The sequence below is a fragment of the Bubalus bubalis genome, chromosome 2 (assembly GCF_019923935.1).
Source record: "Bubalus bubalis isolate 160015118507 breed Murrah chromosome 2, NDDB_SH_1, whole genome shotgun sequence".
NCBI classification, from domain to species: domain Eukaryota; kingdom Metazoa; phylum Chordata; class Mammalia; order Artiodactyla; family Bovidae; genus Bubalus; species Bubalus bubalis.
Genome location: NC_059158.1, coordinates 29,767,203 through 29,795,138, shown reverse-complemented (window position 1 = coordinate 29,795,138; position 27,936 = coordinate 29,767,203). Strand labels below are relative to the sequence as shown.

Here is a 27,936-nt window from a genome sequence, read left to right as displayed (position 1 = left end):
CAAGGAGATCCAACTAGTCCATCCTAAAGGAGCTCAATCCTGGGTATTCATTGGAAGGACTGATGATGAAGCTGAAACTCTCAATACTTTGACCACCTGATGTGAAGAGCTGACTCATTTGAAAGACCCTGATGCTGGGAAAGATTGAGGGCAGTAGATGAAGGGGTTGACAGAGGATGAGATGGTTGGATGGCATCATCAACTCAATGGATATGGGTTTGGGTGAACTCTGGGAGTTGGTGATGGATAGTTAGGCCTGGCGTGCTGTGGTTCATGGGGTCATAAAGAGTTGGACGTGACTGAGCAACTGAACTGAAGTGAACTGATTGAGCAAAATATCCAAGTTATTTTCTGAAGATATTTGGCCATCCTTTAATAGATTTCATCTCAGGAGGATAACAATAAAATATACGGAAAGGTGACATTTGGATTTATGTTGATTAAAAAATACCTACAAAAATATCAAGGAACAACTTTACTGAAGAATAGCAGATGCAGAGTATTACATAAGTCTATAAGTTGATGTAGAATATTATATAATCACAATATAGTGAGTCATAATTGTTAAAGTTTATACTCCACTTATAGTTATTATAAAATATTGGTCACATTCTTTGTGCTGTACAATATATCCTTTTAGTTTATTTTATACATAATCATTTGTATCTTTTAAAAAATATTGAATACTTCATGAAGTACATTTCATTCTTGTGCAGGGGCCATGCTAATCTTCACTGTATCATTTCAATTTTACTATATGTGCTGCCGCTTTATTTATTTATGGCCACACCATAGGGCTTGTGAGATCTTAGTTCCCCAATCAGGGCGTGAACCCTTTCCCCTGCATTGGAAGTACAGAGTCTTAACCACTGAACTTCCGGGGAAGTCCCTCAAATAGCCACTTTAGAATAAATGTTGGTGGTGTGTTTTTTTTGAAATCTATTGACTTGCATATCCAAATGAACTCTCTGGAAACCCTCTGAATGTTGCCTTATGATCAGCAGGAACAAGGAGGTCTTGGGACATCCTGGTGATGAGGATGATTCTTTGTGATGATCAGCAGGAGAGGGGACAGTGGGCTTTTATAAGTAAGCACACTTCAAAAAGCCTATTTGAAAGAGAAATTGAAGTAGGTTTGAAAAAAGTCACCTATTTGTAAAATATTTTAAATACAGCTTTTCCAGAGAAATAGTATATTAATTCACTGTTATTGTAGATTTTCAGTTCTGAAGTCCTATTAATTATGAAAAGGCCTCCTTGATGCTTAAGCACATCCTGGCAAGAGTTCGGGACTCCTGAAACAGAAGAAAAATCTTCACAGTTAACAGAGAGAAAAAAATTTCACGTTATTTCTCTAGAAATGATTTTATATGATTATGTTGTTTACCTTTACCAAACTCAGTTTTTAAAAACTTATGCTATAACATGAGGCATTAACTTGATTTTTTAAAAAATACTTATATAAGTAAGTAAACCACAGTTGTCAAGATGGTGGAGTAGAAGGACGTGAGCTCATCTTCCGCAAGAACACCAAAATCACAACTAGCTGCTGAACAGCCATCAATAGGAGAACGTTGGATCCCACCAAGAAAAGATACCCCACATCCAAGGACAAAGGAGAAGCCCGAACAAGACGGTAGGATGGGAGAAACTGCATTTAGAATTAAACCTCATACCTGCCAGAGATGCTGGGAGGGTGCAGACAAAGCCCTTGTGTGCATCAGGATCCAGGGAAAGGAACAGTGACCTCGACAGGAGACTGAGCCAGGCCTGCCTTTGAGTGTTTGAGGGTCTCCTGTGGAGGCAGGGGTCAGCAGTGGCCTGCCGCAGGGACAGGGGCTCTGGCTGCAGCCGACCTGGGAGGTGTGGCGTGCAGCATAAGTCCTCTTGGAGGAGGTCACCATTAATACCACCACAGAGCCACCGAGCAGACGACCCACAAACTGCAGAACAATTATACCAAAGAAGTTCTTGCACTGTTGCAAAAGTTCTAGGGCCCACAGCAGGTTTCCCAGCCTGCGGATCCAGCAAAGGGACTGAGAACTCCCAGGGAATTTGACTTTGGAGGCCAGTGGGATTTGATTACAGAACTTCCACAGGACTGGGGAAGCAGACTCTTGGACGGCACAAACCAACATTTTGCACGCCAGGACCCAGGAGAAAGGAGCAGTGACCCCACAAAAGACTGATCCAGACTTGCCTCTGAATGTCCAGGAGGCCCGGGATGACAGGGGCACTGAATGCTGCAGTCCTGGGACCTGCAGCATGCTGGTGAAAGTCCTTTTGAAGGAGGTTGCTATTCATGCCATTACCCCTACTATAGTTTGGCCTCAGGCCAAACTACAGGCAGGGAACACAGCCCCACTCATTAGCAGAACCAGAGCAAGACCCAGTTTCCCCACAGCCAGTCCCTTCTGTCCGGAAGCTTCCACAAGCCTTTAATCCTCATCCATCAGAGGGAAGACAGAATGAAAACCACAATCACAGAAAACTAACCAAACTGATCACATGGCTCACAGCCTTGTCTAATTCAAAGAAACTATGAGCCATGCCATGTAGGGCCACCCAAGACAGATGGGTCATGGTGGAGAGCTCTGACAAAATGTGGTCCACTGGAGAAGGGAATGCCAAACCACTTCAGCATTCTTGCCTTGAGAACTCTATGAACAGTATGAAAAGATAAAAAGATATGACACCAAAAGATGAACTTCCCAGGTTAGTAGGTGCCCAATATGCTACTGGAGAAGAGTGGAGAAATAGCTTCAGAAGGAATGAAGAAGCTGAGCCAAACTGGAAACGCCCAGATGTGGATGTGTCTGGTGGTGATAATAAAGTCCAATGCTGTAAAGAACAATACTGCTTAGGAACCTGGAATGTTAGGTCCATGAATCAAGATAAATTGGAAGTGGTCAAACAGGAGATGGCAAGAGTGAACATCAACATTTTAGGAATCAGTGAACTAAAATGGACTGGAATGGGCAAATTTAATTAAGTTGTTCAGATCAGATCAGATCAGATCAGTCACTCAGTCATGTCCAACTCTTTGCGACCCCATGAATCACAGCACGCCAGGCCTCCCTGTCCATCACCAACTCCCGGAGTTCACTGAAACTCACATCCATTGAGTCAGTGATGCCATCCAGCCATCTCATCCTCTGTCGTCCCCTTCTCCTCCGGCCCCCAATCCCTCCCAGCATCAGAGTCTTTTCCAATGAGTCAACTCTTTGCATGAGGTGGCCAAAGTACTGGAGTTTCAGCTTTAGCATCATTCCTTCCAAAGAAATCCCATGGCTGATCTCCTTCAGAATGGACTGGTTGGATCTCCTTGCAGTCCAAGGGACTCTCAAGAGCCTTCTCCAACACCACAGTTCAAAAGCATCAATTCTTCCGCGCTCAGCCTTCTTCACAGTCCAGTAACAATTTCTTTGAATTGAGTATGGACTAAACATGAACAATGTGTGGTGTATGTGTGTGTGTGTGGGCAGGTGCTTGTTACTAAAGTGAATTCTAACCACAGAAGAAAAAAGAGCCAAAGACAAACATTTTATTTTATAATGACATTTAATCCACTGGCATTTTATACAAAATAGACTTTGGTCAGATAGCATTTGAGCTCTTGTTTCAAATAGTAAACATGCAAAAGAAGTGAAGTATAAGAATATTCAAACTGTGAATGAAAAACATTGCTTGCCATATCAGAATATGAAAGATGTTGCAGCCACCAGCCACTAACTCTGTTCCCAAGGGTGAGCCTTGAAGGAACTCAGGATGAAAACACAGAATGCCCACCATCAAGCCCTCAGTCACTGCAGGCACCTTCACAGCGCACCTTGAGGGAACTCCGGAAGGAAAAGAACAAGACTTGACCCTAGAGAGCTAAGGTGCACATCAAATGAATGATTGCAGTGAGCTCAGACTCTTGCATCTTTCCATACTTAGAAAAGAGTTAAATTCATTAACTTGAAATACCTGGTTTTCTTTAATCAGTAATTTTTTGATGTTCTGATCACCTGGTCTTTGTTGCAAAACTCTTATGTACCCTGTCCCCCACCCCACCCCACCCCCTGCTCCCGCTCTTTGGAACAGTCCTCAAAGCTATTTCAGAGACGGCCTTCTGAATTTAAATCCTCAGCAAGTCTGCCAAATAAAACACAATTCTTCTAAAATAGACCATTTTTAAAATCCAGAAAGCACTGTCAAAAAAAAAAATCATATTCCTGTTTACATACATACATTTCCTTCTTATTTCTTACATAAATTGTTGTTTCATTGGCTTCAGTTATAATCTTTGGGATTGAAGACATAGTATGTACATTAAGGAACTGACATGATTAGAAAGTGCTGGTTTCATTGTAAATCCTCCTCCATGTGGAAAAAAATACAAGAAAATACATGGAATATTCACCCTGTAACCACCCACTGGCAAGAATCCATTTGACCATCTGTTGTATGAGTCACATTTCTTCAATTAAAGAATCACTGATGTGAAGAGACCTCTCCAGATTTTGTTAAAATGTTTTCACACTGGATATGTGGGGCTCAGGATCTATCCATTCCATTCCATATACTCATTGGAAGCTGCCATTTTGTTTCAAGTCTAGATAATGGGAAAAGAAGCTGAGGCACAGGCTTTTAGGCTCCATGATATAATGGGGGGTCGAGAAGTTCATGGAAACGGTTGTCATATTCTGTACTCTTAGGAACCTTAAGAAAAAAAAAAAGATTAAGGCACTTTTTACACTTTCTTTCACTGGACTTATCACAGGTTAGTATTGAAACAAAGATATTTTCTGTAGTTACTATTCAAGTATAGAAAGAACTGGGAATAAAAATTGTTTGAGTTGGGAAGAAACAAAAGAACAAAAATATTTATCCCGCCCATCCTGACTACATTCTCTTTCGCAAACCTGTTCTCTTTGAAAATCCCATTTGAACGCATCCAAGTATCTGTCACTCTTAGGCTTTGCAGGAAATAATTTGGAAGAAAATGTCAACGAAATAAAGAGGTAGAAACCGGAGGATGGAAAGAAGCTAATGTTTCGTGAGTCACAGAACTTCTTGTATCCTCACCAAGATTCTTCAACCCTGCATGTCCCACCTGCTCGGTCTACTTATATGTGATGTAAAATCTCACACAGCTGCCCAGGATTCCTATATTTTTATGAGGAGCTTTTTTTTTTTTTATTGCTCTTAGAGGAGTGAAAGGGTACTTGTCAACTAAAGTCTGTTTTTCCTTCATCTAGTTTCCGCTTTGCAAGATATCATAGCTTCTGATTTTATCTTTCTGGGCACATTGTTTCAATTTCTCTCTATAAGTAGGGAGTTCCCCAATTTTGTCATAAGGATGCCACACAGACATCTAGACACGTGGTGGGCAGAACGCTGCCTAGTATAGTCATCATACGCATCCTCAGAACACTACACAGTACCTCCCAGTAAACAGAATCATCATAGCAGTCCTCATCAGGTGGTTGCGCCCAGAAAGGAATCTTTAAAATCACACCTGTGAAAGCAGGGAGAAAATAAATCATGTCATGAGGCTGAAAAGGAAAATCAACCTGCTTAGTAATTAAAATACTGTTATAAAGTCATCCCCTGGAGCTTACCTGATTACTGTCAGAAGTGTAGAAAAATTTTGTTTACCAATGTTTAATAATATCTATTATGTTGACAGCATGAGTTAGAGGGAAATGTTTATTTTTTATGCTCACCTGTGATTAGCCCTCCAACAAGTGCTGTTGCAATGGATGAACCTAGCGCGGCCAACTGACTGAGCGTCTTAGCCCTAGGAGGCAAAAAATACAGAATTGTTTGTCCAACATGCCTGGCAATAAAAACGGCATCTCCTGAGGGTGTGCATGCCTGCCACCTTCTGGCCAGAGTGCAGCATGACATACCAGCAAACAGTTACTACAATTTTTCTTTAATCTCATATATTTTCTTTGAAACTCTTAGTCCATGTTCACAAATTCTTATAAGCACATATACAAGAACCACCTTTTTCTTCAGAAGTGATGAAAATATCTTCCTCAGAAAGGGTTTCAGTTCAGTTCAGTTGCTCAGTCGTGTCCAACTCTTTGCGACTCCATGAATTGCAGCACGCCAGGCCTCTCTGTCCATCACCAACTCCCAGAGTTCACCCAAACCCACATCCATCGAGTCGGTGATGCCATCCAGCCATCTCATTTTATGTAGTCCCCTTTTCCTCCTGCCCCAATCCCTCCCAGCATCAGAGTCTTTTCCAATGAGTCAACTCTTCGCATGAGGCGGCCAAAGTACTGGAGTTTCAGCTTTAGCATCATTCCTTTCAAAGAACACACAGGGCTGATCTCCTTTAGAATGGACTGGTGGGATCTCCTTGCAGTCCAAGGGACTCTCAAGAGTCTTCTCCAACACCACAGTGCAAAAGCATTAATTCTTCGGCGCTCAGCTTTCTTCACAGCCCAACTCTCACATCCACACATGACCACTGGAAAAACCATAACCTTGACTAGACGGACTTTGGTTGGCAAAGTAATGTCTCTGCTTTTTAATATGTTATCTAGGTTGGTCATTACTTTTCTTCCAAGGAGTAAGCGTCTTTTAATTTCATGGCTGCAATCACCATCTGCAGTGATTTTGGAGCCCAGAAAAATAAAGTCTGACACTGCTTCCACTGTTTCCCCATCTACTTCCCATGAAGTGATGGGACCAGATGCCATGATTTTAGTTTTCTGAATGTTGAGCTTTAAGCCAACCTTTTCATTCTCCTCTTTCACTTTCATCAAGAGGCTCTTTAGCTCCTCTTTACTTTCTGCCATAAGAGTGGTGTCATCTGCATATCTAAGGTTATTGATATTTCTCCCAGCAATCTTGATTCCAGCTTGTGCTTCTTCCAGCCCAGCGTTTCTCATGATGTACTCTGCATAAAAGTTAAATAAGCAGGATGACAGTATACAGCCTTGACGTATTCCTTTTCCTATTTGGAACCAGTCTGTTGTTCCATGTCCAGTTCTAATTGTTGCTTCCAGACCTGCATATAGGTTTCTCAAGAGGCAGGTCAGGTTGTCTGGTATTCCCATCTCTTTCAGAATTTTCCACAGTTGATTGTGATCCACACAGTCAAAGGCTTTGGCATAGTCAATAAAGCAGAAATAGATGTTTATCTGGAACTCTCTTGCTTTTTTGGTGATCCAGAGGATGTTGGCAATTTGAGCTCTGGCTCCTCTGCCTTTTCTAAAACCAGCTTGAACATCAGGAAGTTCACGGTTCACGTATTGCTGAAGCCTGGCTTGGAGAATTTTGAGCATTACTTTACTAGCGCGAGAGGTGAGTGCAGTTGTGCGGTAGTTTAAGCATTCTTTGGCATTGCCTTTGTTCGGGATTGGAATGAAAACTGACCTTTTCCAGTCCTGTGGCTACTGCTGAGTTTTCCAAATTTGCCGGCATATTGAGTGCAGCACTTTCACAGCATCATCTTTCAGGATTTGGAATAGCTCAACTGGAATTCCATCATCTCCAGTAGCTTTGTTCATAGTGATGCCTTCTAAGGCCCACTTGACTTCACGTTCCAGGATGTCTGGCTCTAGGTGAGTGATCACACCATCATGATACTCATTTGATTTTCTTCTTTTGTAAGCTGTCTGTTAATTTTACCAGAATTTACCAAGATCTTTTACAAGGTATTAAAAGATGTTCTGATGAAAAATATTCCATGATAAAATAGACTTGCAAAATGCTGGATTAGACAAAATTAACAGCATTATTAAAGTTAGGCTGCCATGATTTGGAAAAAATGTCCCCTAAGTATATTAACCTTTCCTTGTTCTATGTTTGCCAATAAACCCAATTTGCATTTTTATAATCTGAATAGACACATGTGAGTAAGTAGGCTTGACTCAAGGACAAAGTATTGTATCTACTGTGTGAGATATGTGTGAATTTTGCCCACACATGTGAATGGACTTTCCAAGGTTTGCCCCCTCAACTCCTCTTGAGTAAATTAAATTGTTGCTAAATCTGTATACCCAAGGACTAGACTCTTAACCATGAAATCTACCCCAAATCTGGCCACTAAGCAAGAATCAAGCCTACTTACTCTCGTGTATCTATTCAGATTATTAAAATGCAAATTGGGAAATGTTTCTTTGGCCCTCGGTTATGTCTCTTTGGCTTCAGTAAGAACAGAACTTACAAACTGTGGTCTGGATTGCTAAAGAAAAAACTCTTATCACTGGGTTTCTCCAAGAGTGAGAGGAAACAGCACTTGACCTTGGGGAATAGGAAAACATTCTTTCACTCACGAGTCAGATTCCTCCAAGGCTACGGTGATGATGCCAGCAAGGCCTCCTATCACACCAGGTAAGCCATGTAGGTTATGGACTCCACAGGTGTCATGGATCCTCAGTTTAGTAGTGAAAAGTGGCTGAAATTGTAAAAAGAGGAAGCCTTATTATTTTGTTAGCTATAGAGAGCCCTGTGACTAAAGTAAATGAACATGCAGGAAAATTTTTATCTCCAGGCCAGTTTCCCATCCACATCTGAAACCCACTTACATCAAAGAATCTGAATATACTGGTGGCAAAACTTTTCATTTCAGTCTTAGGTAGATGGATGTGACGGTAAGTGATTTTAAGTCCTGCTCATTCTTACCTGCTGGTGGGATCTTAAATCCTCTGGAAAGGGCTCAGAGTCTTTAATTACACAAAGCAAACATCATCAACAAATGTCAACCACGACAAAAACTGAGAAAAGTAATACAAGTAGTTAACATTCAGGTCATATTGTTACAAGTAACCGATATCCACAAAAGAAGGCAAGAAAGAGTAGAAACCGCAGGAACACTGACACATTGAGTGCTCCAAGGAGAGGTGCTTAGGAAAGGACTTTTCATAGCGTTTCTCTGCTGGTGGGATATGAGAAGGTGATGGGGCATGTCCAAAGTTTGACTGAGAGTGTCTGTAAATACTTACAGTCAGGAACTTGAACCCAAACACGGAGACCGCTCCTGCAATGCTCCCAATGATCATAGCATAATAGGGGGGAATCTCCATGTCCGCACAAGTGCCCACAGCCACTCCTCCAGCCAGAGTTGCATTCTGAATGTGAACCTGCGTGGAGCACAGAAATGTGAGCAAGAGGAGCTGGAGTGTAGAAGGACTGTAGCAATCTCAGGGTCGATGGATTCCACATACATTCTTCAGTTGGAAGGGTTATGGATTCTTATTTAAGAAGGCTCTTTGTAGTTCCAGAAGGCCTTTCTTCCCAGCAGTTGACCTGTGGTATCTTTCTTATAGGGTTCCTTGGTTGTTCACGAGAGATGGAGTTAGTAAGACTAGGGTGGGGAGGGATGTGGCAGAATCAAGAGAAGTTGTGGGAGGGTGGGAATATGCAGCAGTTATTCTGGCAGTGTTCGGCCTCTTTACGCAGCTTTGGAATGCGTTTATGGTTACTGTGAACTGAAACAGGCTTATGGCTGCTGCGTGCTTTGCTGAGTCCTTGATGTTCCACTAATCAAGGACAGGATTTAAAGGCATTGAAATGTACATATTACACATCAGAGACAACAGCTTTTGCCAAGTGTCACTGTTCTGAGAACATCTGAGAATGGAGGAAAGAGGAACCAGTTTCCATTTACCAGAATTCCTCAGAAAAATTATATTCTGGTTGTTCTGCCAAAGGAAAAAAGGTTGTCAGTACTTTTGAAAGAGATCCACTGAGCCATGCATGATTGCTTCTTTTAATTGTTTTCATTTATTTTTCTCATGAAACAATTTGTAGAGAACCAAAAGACATGTTCTTAGCTATGTTTAGAAATATTTTGATACAATATCTTTTTTCTCTCTCAGCTTAGAAAGAGTGGCCGATTTGAGGATTATTCCTTCACTGACATTTCTTTAGCTCATAGGCAAGAAACTAAAAAGACCATTATGGGGGATTTTTAAAAATGTTTTATTTCAAAATAATTATAGACATGTAAAAGTTGCAAAAGTATTGCAGAGGATTTCCATATATACCACATCCAGTTCCCCCCAATGTTAACATCTTACGTCATCACAGAACTAAGAAATTAGCATTGGTGTACTACTATTGAAGACCTTATTTGAATTTTACCAATATTGCCACTAATAACCCTTTTCTTTTCCAGAATCCTATTCAGGATCCCTGGAGAAGGAAACGGCAACCCACTCCAGTATTCTTGCCTGGAGAATCCCATGGACTGTAGCCTGCCAGGCTCCTCTGACACGACTTAGCAACTAAACCACCATTCAGGATCCCTCAGTACATTTAGTTGTTATTTCTTTGAAATATTTGCTGTTAGAAAAATAGAACCAACTTGCATTCTCCCACTCTTTTTCTACCCTTATAGAAAGTGCTATTTCTAAGAAAGATTTTCTGAAAACTTGGGGACAGTTGGCTCTATCAGTAAAGAAACATGTTTCAGATCTTTGATTTTTGGCATGATTATATTCCTGTGTGCATGGTCAGTCGCTTCAGTCATGTCTGACTCTTTGCAACCCCATGGACTGTGGCCTGCCAGGCTCCTCTGTCCGTGGAATCTTCGAGGCAAGAATACTGGAGCAGGTTGCCATGCCCTCCTCCAGGGGATCTTCCCAACTGGGGGATTGAAACTTTGTCTCCTGCATCTCCTGCATTGCAGGCAGATTCTTTACCCACTAAGCCACCTGGGAAACCTGACTATATTCCCTGTAAAACTAAATTGCTTGATAAGATTTTTTTAATTTGTCACAGTACACATCTGAAAAATAAAGGAATGTTATTTTCAGATTATTCTCCAAGGTCTACAGTGTTGTGATTTGTTCTGGCAGCTCAGCAGTGATGCAGAAATGAGTTACTCATCAGAGCAGCCATCAGGGTCGCTTAGCAAACTTCCATGGGGGTTAACATGGCACTCACCATATTGAGCTTGCCTCGGCTCTCGAGAAGGCTGGAACATGCGTAGGCTGTGACCACAGAGGCAGCGAGAGAGAAGTATGTGTTCACGATGGCCCTGTACTGTTTCTTTGCTTCACCAGCAGAGGCAGAATTAAAGCTAGGCCAAAATATCCATAAGAAAAGAGTCCCTGCAGTAAATCACAGAAACGGATATTATTAATCGTTCTGAATATGAAAGACAGTCCAGAGGAAGTTGTTTACCTTGGGCACAGACATGCTGTCTTTACTTTTAGGCTTTGTTGTCTAAGAGTTAGGGGGAAAGAGAGGCATTCCCTTGTGTCTGAGCAAATAGACAAGAATCAGGCAACTTCATCCCAACTCACCAATCATCGCAAACAAGTCCGAGTGGTATACAGACTCTTCATTGGGATGTCCTTCTTTCAATCCTGATCGATACAAGATGCCTGCTACAGCCAAACCAAAGTAAGCCCCAAAGGCATGGATGGTCATCGATTCTCCAGTATCAGAGGCCTGAGGGGGGAAAGCATTCATGTAAATAGAGGTGACACAACACAGGAGGGAGGTCATTAAGGACTGCTTCATGCGTTAAACAAAAAAGATCAAGAGAGAAAATGAATGTGTCAGAGAAAGGGGAATAAAACAGGATCATGTAAAAGAAAAGGCACGGGCATTGGAGCAACACAGAACTGACTTTCAGTCCTAGGTCAGGTACTTCTCTGATGTGACTTTAGACAAATTATTTCTACTTCTTTGAATCTCCAGTTGTGTGAAATGGAGAAATGTTACCTAGCCAGTACAGTTGTGGTGGGATTTAGATGGGACTGTGTTTTTCAAGGGCTAGGTTCTTAGTGGGCACTCAATACATTTTAGGTTACCTTTTCAGGTTAAACAGATTCTTAGTGCGATATTATGCATTGCACCTGTTACAAAACAAGCATGACTTTTGTATTCATTGACTCTGCTATGATGACATGAAAACCAGTTGAGGTCCAAGATTCATTTAAAGAAATGTATTTTAGGTCCCTCTTTAGAACACTGAGTGGATATGATGCAGTTTCCTACAGTTCTTGTCTCTAGAGGGCAAGTTCAGAGTTCCAAACACAAGGCATTGCTGTGTACTTATGAAAGTAGAAAAATGATACAAATTTGTTAATTTATTTACATTTTCATGCTTGATAAACTCTTACATACCTTTCAGGTCCAGTTTAGCTGTCACTTTCCTCAAAGAAAACTTCCTTGATTCCACAATCTAAATTAGGTCTTCTAGGTATATTTCCTCAGAGCCCTTCTATTTATTTTTCATAGTATGTGTTGCAATTTATAGTAATAATTTTGTGTGTGTTTGTGATTCTATGGGTAGGTGGTTGAATTTATGAATATTTGTTGGATGTCTGTCTCTCCCACTAGACTGTAAACTCTATGAAGAGACGTTTGCAACTGAATCACCAACACATGATACCTAGAAATTTGCCAAAGTACTTGTTATCAAGTCACATGTTCACTAGAAGCATAAATGGACACAAATTTGAGCAAACTCTGGAAGGCAGTAGAGGATGGAGGAGCCTGCTGTGCTGTAGTCCATGAGGTCCCCAAATGATGGACACAACTTAGCGACTGAACAACAACGAGAATAAATAGAATACTGGAGAGTGCCCGACATATTCAATTTCCCTTGGGGGAATCAATCAGATTTTCATGGAGGGGAAGACATTTGATCTAAGCTTTAATAAAAGACTTTGAAAGGGCAATTCATTTAGTAGTTGAAATATAAATAGGAATTGGTCATTGATAGAAAGTGTATTTACATAAAAAGAGTTGTAGAGCTAGGAAATTCTGGATTTGAATTCAGATTCAGGCAAGTTGGTCATTTAGTATCTGTAATCATCAGTTTCATTGTCTATAAATGAATCATAATAATGCATCATAATACCTGTCTAACACTGTTGTGGTGTCAATGCAATTAGATAATGTTTATAGAATTTCTAGTTTACAATAGTTACTCAAATGACTATGACTATTACTTGCTATGGTGTCACGGCCACCAAGGTTTGTCCCTGCTTATTTATGGTGGGCATCTAACGTGTGTTGTGCTGTTCAAAGCTAGGTAAGTATCAATTGAACCCTTACCCATAATATCTCAAAAACCAGATATTCATTGGCAGCATAGACAGTAATTTCTAAAATTGTCATGATCAGCATCTGGATTGGACTTGTTTTACCCAGGACAGCTCCAAAAGAAATCAGAACTGTGACTGTACTGAAGTCTGCGTGTATCATGCTGAGGGAAGAAGAAATAAGACGTTGAAAAACAATGCGCAACTCAAATAAGTGACTTGTAATGAATATAGCATCCCCTTGTCCAGAGTTCAAGCCCCCTCTCCCCATCTGTTCCCTCCCATCAGGTGCTTCTTCCAGACCTACTTTTATCCTCTCCCACTTCCTTGCCCACCTCCACCTCCATTCACCATGCAATCTTTAGTTACTCTCACATTTCCTTTAGCCTACCTGTTCTTTACTTCTTTTAGGGTTTTACCTTATTTCTGTTGATCTGATAAATGAATTACCTTCTAGAGCCTTTACATGCCAAAAATAGTCTCAGAAAAATTACTAAAGAAGGATTTTTGCCCTCTCTAGCTAAAATGAAAGGAATAATAATTTTATGGAAGGGGATTTCTTATACCCTTAAGGGCAAATCAGAGAGCATATAGACATGAATATATGGCCCAGTTCAGTTGAGCAAGGCATTGATTTAGATCCTTGGATCCCAATGATCTTTGTTTCATGGAAGGGAGACAATCTGCAAGCTAGTTCAGAGGCTGACTTTTAGGAGACTAAGAAGAGAAACAACTGCTCTGAAAACACAATGATTGGAAAGTAATGGGTGCTCACTTTTTCATTTCTATTAGGAATTTCTGTCCGTGGCTACGAATGATCCCCTGTATAATAGTGCCCCACTGGAGTCCCAGAGCAGCTATAAGTAGGTTGATGCCCACACCACTGAAGCCATATTTCCGCAAGAAGGTCATGAGGAAGCCGAACCCAGCGAATACCATAATGTGCACATCTTGGAAGTCTGCAAAAGAGGAGAAAGAAAGAGAAATCTGCATAAGGGGAGCACTGAGAAAGTGTGACATCATAGTATATTCCATTTACTAAGTGCTGCATCTTTTTCAGAAAACACTACAAAAGGAAAGTTAACTGCACAGCCAAAGGCTGGGTTGCAGTGCCAGCGTGGCTACTTACCCGCGAGGAGACCTTGGGCAAGTGATTGAGCCTTTTCTGAGAAGACTATGCACTATCATACCAATATGTCTTTCATCCTCTCCTTGAAGAGTTTTCTGTTACTTTTCACGCGAGGACACCTTTGCTAAATACAGTACCAGAATCACCTGTTCTTGCAGATTTTCCAAGTACTCCCAGGGAAAATTAATATTTTTTCCAGTTTTCCCCAAACCTCAGCTTTAGCAGTTGTTACATTGGATTACCATTTATTTACCACGTATCATACTGTAATAGTTATTTGATGAGGGGTCCATTACCTGCACTAGCTTGTGAGTTTCCTGGTTGAAGGGTTTAGGGCTTTCTCATCTTTTGACCCCCGAATCTGTCACAAAAGCCTGCATATAAAGAATGAGGCACTATTGACTAAATGATTGAGATGGTATCTTTATGTCTCAAATGGAAATCTTAACAGATCATTATTTAAGTCATATGGGTTGATGTCTTTGTTTGCACTTTCTAAACCAATGGAAGGAAGGCTGTATCCTCTCAAGGAACAAATTCTTGACTTAGTTCTGCAGATGGAGGCTGAGGTTCCCCCAACAGTGTCATGTGATCGTGTGACCTTGGGCAAATCACCTTGGGCAAGTCACTTCTCCTCAGAGCATTTTGGCGGTCTCATTTGCAAGCCTACTGAAAAGGCTCTATTCCACATTTTCTGGGGCTGTAGGGAGTGCTGTCGAGTGACAGCTCTCACTTCTCTCTGAGAAACGCTCTTGTCCAGTCACAGCCCTTCCCTTGGGTCACCTGAACCCAATGACTGGTTCACAACAGCATCCCCTCGCCTTGGGAAAAGAGCCACTTGAAGCTAGACAATCCCAGTCTCAGAGTTTCCTATGGTCACCTGAGGCTTTCTCTCTCTGCCCAAACCCTTCTGCTGCAGGTATTGATCATAAGACATGCCCCAGTAAACTTCCTTCAGGCTAATGTTGCTCTTAGAGTCTATAGCACCTTCCTGGGGGCTCCCCTTGTCTCTGTAGAGCTTTCCTGACTTTCCTTCCGACATAACTTGTATATCACATTTTTTTCAAACTTTGCAAGTTAAATCCGATGCACTAATCTGTAGCAGTGATCATACACCTGGAAGTGGATGAAGATGCTGTGTTTCCAAGGATTCCCAGTATTTGAAAAGGGCTGGTTGGAAGTGTGGGAACTCACCCTACAGTCTTATTCTATGACAGATCCCAGGACAGGCAGAGGTTGGCATCATGTATTGAATCACAAGGGTCTTTTGGTGGTCTAGAAGCTAGTCTCATTTGTGCATGAGTCCAGCAAATGTTAAGAATAAAGACAATGAGAAAACCAGACCCAAACTTCCTAATTCAGGCACACACAGCATCAGCCTTTTTTCGACCCCATCCAGGCAGTGAGTCTTTTGATCATTTTATTGTTCATTGGCTCCACCTCCCAAGAGAGTCAGTATGAGGAGGGTGAGAAGGGAAAAAATAAATTTCTGAAGATTCTCTTTCCTTAGCAGCTTTGAATGAGGTCTCAGAGAGGAGAATGCTGCAGTCTTTTTTTCCTAGTGAGATAATGTATACTGGCAACAATTTGACTTATACCCACATTCTGAATGCCCACCCTCATCTCATTGCCTATCCACCCAGAAAACTAATGAATTGGGATTTTACCTGACTTATCAACAGGCAACTGTCAAATTGTTTGGCTTTGGAAATATAGGTGACTATATATATATATATATTTTTTTTTTTCTTTATAAATTGTTTTTACCACTTTTTAATGTAAACATTTGATTTAGGTCATAGTTGGAGTGGAGCTCAGAGAATATGCCTGACTTACTGACTTGCTATGATTTTATTAGACCTTTCTGAAACTCACTTTTCTCCTCTTTTAAAGAACAGTTTGGATTTGATGAAGTCTAACGTCTCTCCTAGCTCTACAACTTCCTTTGCTGATATTTATTTTATTGATGCATAGTTGATTTATAATATTGTGTTAATTTCAAATGTACATATAACAAAGTAATTCATACCTGTCTATCTATATTATTTTTCAGATGTGCTCCCACCATAGGTTATTATAAGGGTTCCTTGTGCTGTACAATAGGTCTTTGTTGTTCATTTTACTTTGTTTTTAGATCAGACTCTAAGATCCAGGGAAATTAGATAATTTAGTTATACTCACAAAGCTAAAATAAGAGTAAAAACCCAGTCTACTGACTTCACTGGGTTTTTTCATTACTTCAAGCTACTTTTCTAAATTTTTTTTCCTTTTTTCCCCCTAGAGTGCTCTTGTTCCTCCTATAGTCTGCTGATTTAAAAATATGGAGTAGCCAACTAATTTAAAAATTGGCTTAGCCAGTTTTTAATGTCTCACACTAGGAGGAATAATTCTTCAGATTCCATCCTCCTCCCCCTTTGGTGGTAAATCAGACATTTCCCCCCTTTATTTTTAATTTTTCTTATACAAATTTTTCATACCTACAGAAAAGTAGAAGACTTGTATAATGGACACAAATATATCTATCACCTAGATTTAACAGTTGTTAACATTTTGCTATGTACATGCTTCATCCCCTATTTTTTCTTGAAATATTTTGAAGTAAATAACAGACATGACATTTCACTCCTAAATACTTATGTATCCCTAAAAATTTAAGGACATTTTTCTACACAATCACAACACCATCATCATTCCTGGCAGAATAATCACAATTTATAATTATAATCTAGCACGTCATGTTCAGATTTCCCTAGTTGTCCCCAGAGTAGCTCTTACAGCTGATGGAAAACCAGACATGCTGTAGGACGGAGGGATGTTCTGCGTTGACGGTGCTCCGATTTTTTTTCTCCTGTCATCTCATGCTTGTTACTGCTTTTCGCCACAAGGGGGCCTAAGAACCTCAAGAAAGTGAAGTCGCTCGGTCGTGTCCGACTCTGCGACCCGGTGGACTGTTGCCCACTAGGCTCCTCCGTCCATGGGATTCTCCGGGCAAGAGTACTGGAGTGGGTTGCCATTTCCTTCTCCAGGGGATCTTCCGGACCCAGGGATGGAACCCAGGTCTCCCGCATTGCAGGTAGAGGCTTTAACCTCTGAGCCACCAGGGCAGACCCCTAGAACCTCATCTATTATTTAAATTGCTAAAGAGAGCTTACAAAGTTGATTCAACAGATAATGATTCTGTATAAAAGGTATGGATAAAAAGGTTTATAATCAGGATTATGCATTATCTTTCATCCTGCTCTAGGAATTTGTTTGTGGGTAAGCACTAGGGAGAGGGTCATCAAGTCAGTTTTATGGTGTAGTTCAATTATGCTGAATTAAAGGAATTCTTTATGGAAGGAAAAAGGTATTTCTTTACTGGTTGGAATTTCTGTGAAGTACCCTGACAGGTTTCAAGGACTGCCAAGTCTCATCTAAATCAGATATTCTCAATAGCTGGCAATTTTTAAAAATTGAATTATAATTGATTTAAAATATTGTGTTGGTTTTAGGTTTAAGGTACTGTGATTCACTTTTTTTTTTAGATTACATTCCATTATAGGTTTTTACAAGATATTGAGTCAGATTCCCTGTGCTATATAGTAAATCCTTGTTGCTTATTTATTTTAGGTAAAGCAGGTTGTATCTGTTAATTCCATACTCTTAATTTGTCCATTCCTCTCCCCTTCGGTAGCCATAAGTTTGTTTTCTGTGTCTGTGAGTCTGTATCTGTTTTGTATACAGATTCATTTGTATTATTTTTTAGATTCCACGCATAAGTGATGTCATATAGTATTTGTCTGTTTCTGTCAATAGCAGGCAATTTTAGCCTCTAAAGTAAATTTGGCAATGTCTGGTAATTTTATTCTGTATTTTACTATCACATTTAGCTTGGACCAGGATATCTTTGACAGCCCTGATAACTTTAAAATGTAATTGATGATTTCAACTCTCCTCTTCCACCACCAACCACAAACAAAATGAAACAGAGCCTTCTTTCCTCTCTACCTCCTGTACATGCCTGCTGCCTAGAATGTCCGCTCCTCCCCACACCCGACTTTTTTTTGGGTGGGGGGGCACTCTGTGTGGCTTATAGGATCTTAGTTCCCTGACCAGGGATTGAACCTGGGGCCCTAGCAGTGAGAGCACTGAGTTCTAACCACTGGACCTCTAGGGAATTCCTCCACCTGCAACGCTTCTTTACCTGGCCTACTTCCGGATGACTTTCAAGGACCAGGCGCTCTGCACAGTGCCGCTGGGCACAGCTGTAACACTGTGTGTGCCCCTCTGGTTTTAGTTCATGTGTTTATGTGCTTGTCTGTGCCCGTTTACCATTTATTCAGACAGACTGTTGAACGAGTACTGCTGGTAAGGCATGCTTCCAGGGGAAAGTGAGTGCAAACGTTAAGGTAGGAATCTCTAAATGGCTTGTTTCTTGGAGACACAGCAGAAAGTCTGGCAACTGCAGCTTTTCCGGAGATGCCTAGTTTATGCAGGAATAAAGGACTCACACGTGAGGGCTGCTGAGAATTTGCCTCTTTGGGATTCTAGGGCTCTTATTCAGAGAAAGGATTCTTCTGGATCAGGTAGTTAAAACTGTTCAACTCACTCTCGAATTAGAAGCTGGTTGGCTGGTTTGGTTTGGTTTGTTTGTTTTTTAATGACTGAGGGCTGGCAAGCTGTTTGCATGCAGATAGCGATTGGTTCTTCATGAGTTCCAATCTTTTGAACCATCTGGGGTTCTTCCTGAACTTATCTTTTCTGAAAGTAGTATCCCAGTAGTGGTATCTTTCCTCCCCTACTTTCACATATTCTGTTGTTATATATTTCAAATATTTGGAAAAAATAGTACAATGAAGAGCTATGTACTATTTCCCTAGACTTATTAGTTGCTAATATTTTCTGTATTTGTTCTTTCTTTCCAGATATATCTGTCAAACCATTGAAAAGTATGACATTTTTCCCTAAACTACTTCAGTGTGAATCTCCAAAGCAAAGAGCATTGTTTTAAATAACCACAGTATTATCCTCACATCTAAAAATATAACATGGATACAGTAACATCCGATTTGGAATCTTTATTTGAATTTATTTGACTGTTTTCCAATTGTCCTTTTATAGGATTTTTGACCCCCTTTATCTACTCAAGTTTCATATATTTTGTTTGTTATGTGTCTTTGTATGCATGCTCAGTCGCTCAACTCTTGTGACCCCACGGACTGTAGCCCTCCAGGCTCCTCTGTCCATGGGATTATCCCAGCAATACTGGAGTGGGTTGCCGTTTCGTCTTCCAGGGGATCTTCCCAATCTAGGGATCAAACCTGTGTCTCCTGCATCTCCTACACTGGCAGGTGGATTCTTCACCACTGAGTCACCTGAGAAGCCCTTATTACATGTCTTTAGACTCTTAATTTAGAGTCTCTCACCATGCTTTTTTGGGTTTCCCCTGTGGCTCAACTGGTAAAGAATCCGCCTGCAATGAGGGAGACCTGGTTTCAATCCCTGGGTTGGGAAGATCCCCTGGAGAAGCAAAAGGCTACCCAATCCAGTATTCTGGCCTGGAGAATTCCATGGGCTATATAGTCCATGGGGTTGCAGTCAGACATGACTGAGTGACTTTCACTTCACTTCACACCATGCTTTTTACTGGTGGTATTGATTTGCCTTTAATATGGAATGTACCACAGTTTGCATTTGTTTATTTCACCAAAATTAGAATCAGACTATATATTTTTGGCAAGACTATGAATACAGATGGTGTCGTGCAATTGCCATTTCATCATACCAGGTAGCACATAATTTGTTTGTCTTACTACTGGTGATGATACATCAGACCACTTGCTTAAGACTGTTTTGCCAGATCGCTCCCTGTGGATATACCTTTCATCCTGAGTTGCCCAATCACTTTTTACCTAATAATTTTAGCAGTCATTTGTGAACCTTGCTAGAGTCAATTGTTACATTTTTTAATTTCAAAATTATAATTTTTGTATCTATTATTTCTTTTGTATTAATTAGTTGGATTTGTATATAAAGAACTCCAATCTGATCCCCTTACCCTGCTTTAGGGTATATTTCTATGGACTCAGTGAAGCCTTTTTCCTTTGTTTCAGTGTGTTATAATCTATCATCATCACACTATTCTTATTCTTAATCCTCTGCTGCTGCTAAGTCGCTTCAGTCGTGTCCGACTCTATGTGACCCCATAGATGGCAGCCCACCAGGCTCTGCTGTCCTTGGGATTCTCCAGGCAAGAACACTGGAGTGGGTTGCCATTTCCTTCTCTAATGTAGGAAAGTGAAAAGTGAAAGGGAAGTCGCTCAGCCGTGTCCGACTCTTAGCGACCCCATGGACTGCAGCCTACCAGGCTCCTCCATCCATGGGATTTTCCAGGCAAGAGTACTGGAGTGGGGTGCCATTGCCCCCCAATTCAGCTAATTGGTGTTCTTTCACGTAGGATCCTGTGTTCTCCTGACACATCCCTGTTAGTGTATACCTACTTGGTTTACCTTGTGCTTTCTTTGCCCTGACCTGGAATGAGCCTCTCAGTGGAGAAGGTAGTTAGAAGCCAAGATTTCAGTTCTATTTCTACTCACTGCTTCCAGTTCTTTCACATAAACAAAATTGTTCAACTCAGAGGCAGCATACCAGAGGCCAGCATCTTATTGTTAGATTATAAAACACACCATGTTAACTCAGTTATTGTAACAATTTCGGGTATCATTTAGAATAGAAGCAAATAATTTCCTAGGAATTTCCTAGGAATTGTCTTCTGGCACTTTTAGTAACCCTTCGCCTATAACATATATCTAGATTGCTGAATCTCTTGTAATAAATGAACTGAAGGAGGAATTCTCTGGCAGTCCAGTGGCTAGAACTCGACACTCTCACTGCTGTGACCTGGATTCAGTCCCTGGCTGGGAACTAAGATCCTGCAAGCCTTGCCGTGGCCAAACATGAGTAAATAAATAAATAAAATCTGAATAAATATAGGGACCTTCTTAAATGGAGATTTTAAAAATAAATCATTGTACTAATCTGTTGCTGTATCTTCCGTACTTCTTCAAGTGTGATCAATGTACAATGTAACAAGGTCACACATGGACAAACGATCCACTCAGAGTGACAAGATAGGCTAATGGATTCTAATGTTTAACAGAGGATGAAGAATTCATTGATGTGGTTTTAATGTCCCATGAGCCTTAAACACCTTGTGTTTGTAGAATTTCTAATAGTCTTTAAAGAGCCTTCTTCTTAAATTCTACTTTTCTCTAGTCTTTCTGTGTGTTAACAAGAATTAGTTCGTAGTCGTGTGCCTGTGCGCTCAGTCGCGTCCAGCTCTTTGCGATTCCATGGACTCTGGCCCACCAGACTCCTCTGTCCATGGCTTTTTCCAGACAAGAACACTGAGCGGGTTGTCATTCCCTCCTCCAGGGGACTTCCCACTCCAGGTGTTGAACCTGTGTCTCCTGCGTCTCCTGCTTTGGCAGGTGGATTCTTTACACTGAGCCTCAGCCACAGTCAGTCCTCATTTCTTGTCAAATTATTGGCCTCAACAAAGTGGTCAACTCTTTGCTGGGTGCCATGAAAGCCGAAACCATGGAGTCGAGCTAGTTTCCCTGGGGTCTGTCATTACGTGCCATGTGACGTCGGGTGTGCCACCCACTTCTGTGGTTGTGCCCTAGGATGGGTTCAGAGGCCAGGTCTCTGTGACCTCTCCCCTTTCTCGGCATTGCACAGCTGAATGCAGTAAGTGAGAGGGATGAATAAACTTATATTCAATTGAATTTGTTTCAAATACAAATTAATATCCCACTTGATTTATTTTTAGAGCTTCCCTGGTGGCTCAGATGGCAAAGAATCTGCCTGCAATGCTGGAGACCTGGGTTCGAGCCCTGGGTTAGGAAGATCCCTTGGAGAAAGGCATGGCAACCCTCTCTAGCATTCTTGCCTGGAGAATCCCATGGACAGAGGACCCTGCTGGGCTACAGTCACAAAACAGTCAGACACAGCATAGTGACTAACACCCTGATTTATTTGTGAAAAATTCATGACTTTCAGCATACTGCAATTGAGAACTCTTGTAATGCACTGTAAGCTTCTTAGATGGGAACTGAGCCTTTTCTGTCTTGAATCCCTGCGCTTGGCACAGTGCATGGTGCTAGGCTGTTGCTGCTGCTGCTAAGTCGCTTCAGTCATGTTTGACTCTGTGCGACCCCATAGACGGTAGCCCACCAGGCTCCCCCGACCCTGGGATTCTCCAGGCAAGAACACTGGAGTGGGTTGCCATTTCCTTCTCTGGTGCATGAAAGTGAAAACTGAAAGTGAAGTTGCTCAGTTGTGTCCAACTCTTAGTGACCCCATGGACTGCAGCCCACCAGGCTCCTCCATCCATGGGATTTCCAGGCAAGAGTACTGGAGTGGGGTGCCATTGTCTTCTCCAATGGTGCTAGGCAGGCACTCTCAAATATTTGTTGACTTGAATTTTGCTTCTTAATTAGTGAATGTTTCATAAACTTCTCTCCAGTGACTTATGCTGTTACATAAGTTTGGTGTATATAGGTCATTTTGAAATGTGGGGAAAAATATATACATATAATCAGTAAAATCATGTCATTTCTAGGGTTGTTCTACAAAGTATTTTAACCAGTGAGAAGGTAGCTGAACTGGAAGATTATCACTAGGTAGAATTTTACATCTTGAGAGCCACCTTACTGAAGAGAGAACTCTTTTCCCTTTTGCTTTATGATTTATTACAGGGTAGTGAATATACTTCCCTGTGCTAGACGACTAGGACTTTGCCCATTCTATATATAATAGTTTGCACCTGCTAATCCCAAACTCCCAGGCTATCCCTCCCCGACCCCTCTTCCTGCTCGGCAACCACAAGCCTGTTCTCTGTATCTGTGGACCTGTTAGAAAGGAGAACTTTGAATTGTATATAGACTGGGCTGTGGAGAGCACTTTGAATGCAAGAAGACGGTTTTCCATGTAAAATGTCACTTTGTCTTCTGGTTACTGCCTTTCTTCTGGGCCCCCAGGGGCCTCTATTGCTTGAATCTTCCCTCCTTTATCCTGGCCCCTGCCTGTGTCCCAGCCCTCCTGCCCTTACGGCGAGGAAGAGGTTGTGGGGGGTGTGTGTGTGTGTGAGTGTGTGTGTGTGTGTGTTGGCTGTTTCAAAGTACATTGATTGTTAATTATTATTATTATTGACAACTATGACTTGATGTTTCCTCTGTAAAATGAAAAAGCACTCTACCCTTGACATCATTCTTTTTTGATTCCTCTCTTGTTTTCATGTATGATATAGCTGATATAACAGAAAATCCTGTGAGCAATACTTTCAAGTTAGAGCCAGAAGAATAGATGATGAAATGAAATGAACAAAAGCACACAGAGTTGAACAGAATTCTTTTCTGTTTTGGTGTTCTTGAACTTGCAAATTGTAAAATTCTTGCATCCCGAATCCTTTCGGATATCTCTGTAAAGAGAACTAGATGTGGACCCAGAGCCTCTGACTTACAGCCCTAACCGTGTCCTTTACTTGAGATGGTGCATTTTGACTCAGCAACTCTAGGTCATAATTTCTACTCGAGAATACTCCCCATTATATATGTTCCCTCAAAAAATGTAGAAATAAAAGAACAAATGTCACATTGTTTTTGAAAAGCTTAGAGATAGGCTGTAGAACTATAATAAATATTGCTATTAGAATAATTTAATACAATTTAACATTTAATAAATAATAAATTATTTATACCTCACTAAAAAAACAATCTATAGAAGAGGATTATGTTACTTCCTCCCCCCCTGGTTAACAAGGTGAGGAGTATGCCTGGCTCATCATAGGCAGTCAGTAAATGGTAATTATTATTGTTATACTAAATATTTCGTAACCTGTTCTTCCAAACTTGAAATTAAATCCTTTCTTTCTTTCAGTCGCCATTCCCAGGGAAGGGTTCTGCTTTTAAACTATGTTGGGTGCTCACAATTCTATTCTCGTCTCAGAGGAACAGTCTTCCTTTCAGAATATTATAAAACCCTCAGTACAGAATTTCCAGGGCTTCCCTGGTGGCTCAGAGGTAAAGAATCTGCCTGCCAATGCAGGAGACGTGGGTTCCATCCCTCCGGTAGGAAAATACCCTGGAGAAGGAAATGGCAACCCACTCCAGTATTCTTGCCTAGGAAACCCCATGGACAGAGGAGCCTGGCGAGTTGTGGTCCATGGGGTCACAAAAGAGTTGGTCATGACTTAGTGACTGAACAACAACAGTATCATTTATATCCTGTATCATCCTCAATATCCCTTCTTATACCTTAGGGCTCTCACATGAAATCCAGGTTCCCTTTCCCCATTACATTTTGTTTCTCCTCCAAAGTTAACTCTTAAGTCTTTTTTTTCAGTAGGGGAGGGATATTTTTATACCTTGCAGAACTAGTAATCAAAAAAAAGGCAAGGTCATTTACCTAAATGGGAAGGAAATCTAGAAAAGAGGGGACATATGTATACATGTAACTGATTCACTTTGCCTCACGACAGAAACTAATACAATATTGTAAAGCAACTATGCTGCTGCTGCTGCCGCCAAGTCGCTTCAGTCGTGTCTGACTCTGTGCAACCCCATAGACGGCAGCCCACCAGGCTCCCCCGTCCCTGGGATTCTCCAGGCAAGAATACTGGAGTGGGTTGCCATTTCCTTCTCCAAAGCAACTATACTCCAGTAAAACATTTTTTTAATTAAAAAAAGAAAAAGAAGGTCAAAAATCGATCAATTAATTCAGTTCTCAGCTTCTTGTTCTGATAGTTTCACACATATGGATTCTATCCAAACACATGAACTGCAGAGACCAAATGTCCCAGCATAAACTTATATACCCTGAGCACTCAGAACTGTCACATAATTCTACAAGGGGCTCCAATGTAGAGCGCTACAGGTTACAATTCCACAGACCTCCCATTCTGAGAACCCAAAAAAGTACAATAAGAAGCACGGCTCACTCACAGGGATACAATTCCATGGTTTTGTCCACGTCCATGGCAGCTGACTCGGTCCTGTTGGGATTCTTGGAAGTGTTCACACTCGTTTCATACTGAACAAATAATGCAAATAAAACAATCATGACAACTTCCAGGCCAATGGCCATGAGAGGGAACTTGAACCTCATGTTTGTGGCAAAAGACAGAGGCACACTGAGGCTTCCCGGGCTGTGGGAGGCTGATAAGGCAGAGGGGCTGTGCTGCGTGTGGAATTAGGCTATAAGCTCAAGGCACTCCAGTGACGCTGCAAGAAGAAAAAGGGGCAAGACTGGTGAAGACACCCATTCACTGGGGAAAACTGTGCTCCCTAATCAGATTGCTGTAAATGCTGGTTTGAAGAAAATACGGTGTAGATTGACAGCAGCCCGCTGACAGAAATGATCCTTTGCACACAAGTGTCTAAACTCTTTTTTCTTTCTATTACATTTTAAAATTAAAAATGCTGTACACCAAAATGATTAAGTTATATATATATATATATATATATATATATACACACACACACATACATACACACACATCAAAGTATATATAAGTCCCTTGGAGAACAAGGAAATCAAACGAGTCAATCCTAAAGGAAGTCAACCCTGAATATTCATTGGAAGATCAGTTCAGTTCAGTTCAGTCACTCAGTTGTGTCTGACTCTTTGCGACCCCATGGACTGTAGTACTCCAGGCCTCCCTGTCCATCACCAACTCCTGGAGTTTACTCAAACTCATGTACATTGAGTCAGTGATGCCATCTAACCATCTCATCCCCTGTCACCCACTTCTCCTCCTGCCCTCAATCTTTCCCAGCATCAAGGTCTTTTCAAATGAGTCAGTTCTTTGCATCAGGTGGCCAAAGTACTGGAGTTTCAACTTCGACATCAGTCCTTCCAATGAATATTCAAGACTGATTTCCTTTAGGATGGACTAGTTGGATCTCCTTGCAGTCCAAGGGACTCTCAAGAGTCTTCTCCAACACCACAGTTCAAAAGCATCAATTCTTTGGCACTCAGCTTTTTTTATAGTCCAACTCTCACATCCATACATGACTACTGGAAAAACCATAGCCTTGACTAGACGGACCTTTGTTGCCAAAGTAATGTCTCTGCTTTTTAATATCCTATCTAGGTTGGTCATGACTTTCCCTCCAAGGAGTAAGCATCTTTTAAGTTCATGGCTGCAGTCACCATTGGCAGTGATTTTGGAGCCCCCAAAAATAAAGTCTGCCACTGGTTCCCCATCTATTTGCCATGAAGTGATGGGACCAGATGCCATGATCTTCGTTTTCTGAATGTTGAGCTTTAAGCCAACTTTTTCACTCTCCTCTTTGACCTTCATCAAGAGGCTCTTTAGTTCTTCTTCACTTTCTGCCATAAGGGTGGTGTCATCTGCATATCTGAGGTTATTGACACTTCTGGCAATCTCTATTCCAGCTTGTGCTTCCTCCAGCCCAGCGTTTCTCATGATGTACTCTGCATATAAGTTAAATAAGCAGGGTGACAATATACAGCCCTGAAGTACTCCTTTTCCTATTTGGAGCCAGTCTGTTGTTCCATGTCCAGTTCTAACTGTTGCTTCCTGACCTGCATACAGGTTTCTCAAGAGGCAGGTCAGGTGTTCTGGATTCATTGTAAGGACTGATGCTAAAGCTGAAGCTCCAATACTTTGGCCACCTCATGTGAAGAACTGACTCATTGGAAAAGACCCTGATGCTGGGAAAGATTGAGGGCAGGAGAAGTGGGTGACAGGGGATGAGGTGGTTGGATGGCATCACTGACTCAATGTACACGAGTTTGAGCAGATTCCAGGAGATAGTGAAGGACAGGGAAGCCTGATGTGCTACAGTCCATGGGGTCACAAAGAGTTGGACATGACTGAGCAACTAAACAACAGAAGCAAAATGATTGTTTTATACACACACACACACACACACAAACATACATTCTTTTTTAGATTCATTTCCCACATAGAGTGTTACAGAGTATTGATTAGAGTTCCCCTTGCTATACACTAGGTTCTTATTATTCATCTATTTTATAATAGTAGTGTGTACATGTCAACCTCAATCTCCCAATTTATTCCTCTCCCCTACTTTCTCCCTTAGTAATCATAAGTTTATTTTCTACATTTTTGAAAATGGCTATTTCCACTGTTCCTTCCCAGGAGGCTCTATAGGAGTAGGTTCAGAGGTTTAACTTTGGGAACACATAGGTATATTCCTTACTTTGATTTTTGGTTTTGCATTGGCCCAAAGGGTGCTCAAGATAATTCCAACAGACAATACATGCAAAGTACTCATGTTGATAAACTCTACATGAGGTTGTAAAATACCGAGTAACAGAGAATTCCCTGATAGTTCAGTGGTGAGGACTCCATGCTTCTACTGCAGGGGGAATCCCTGGTTGGGTTTCTCCAGGTTCAATTCCTGGTTGGGGAACTAGGACCCCAAAAACCACACAGGGCAGCCAAAAAAAAAAAATACAAAAATTAAAAGAAAATGATCGTCCCTCATAAAAAAAAATCCATCAAGTAACAAATTATACATTGCATGGAGATCTAAACAATATCAGAAATCCGTGTGGTTTTAAACTATTCCAAAAAATGAGAAATATTGGAGTATTTATTAAACATTGAGAAGTTCAGATTTGTTGCCCTTCTGGTTATTTCAATGCCCTTTGCACTGAAATAAGCTCAACCATCTGTGATCTGGGAAAAGTACTTGGGCTTTTCACTCAAGCTGTCCTCTCTAGGCATCTGGAGCATTCTCTCCACACACTCTTTCCCCATACCTC

General features: G+C 41.2%; 1 protein-coding gene and 1 pseudogene across 1 annotated transcript; both read right to left on the bottom strand.

The window, feature by feature from the left end:
• Positions 1 to 672: 672 nt before the first annotated feature.
• LOC112583033 lies at positions 673 to 788 on the bottom strand (annotated as a pseudogene).
• Positions 789 to 4,933: 4,145 nt separating this feature from the next.
• RHAG (Rh associated glycoprotein) lies at positions 4,934 to 25,284 on the bottom strand. Its single transcript, XM_044925750.2, is given in 9 exon segments — positions 4,934 to 5,503; positions 5,712 to 5,778; positions 8,279 to 8,404; positions 8,952 to 9,089; positions 10,897 to 11,063; positions 11,259 to 11,406; positions 13,024 to 13,174; positions 13,786 to 13,969; positions 25,122 to 25,284. Coding segments are annotated over 9 exon segments (1,311 nt in total). The 3' UTR covers positions 4,934 to 5,336.
• Between the last annotated feature and the right edge of the window lie 2,652 nt (positions 25,285 to 27,936).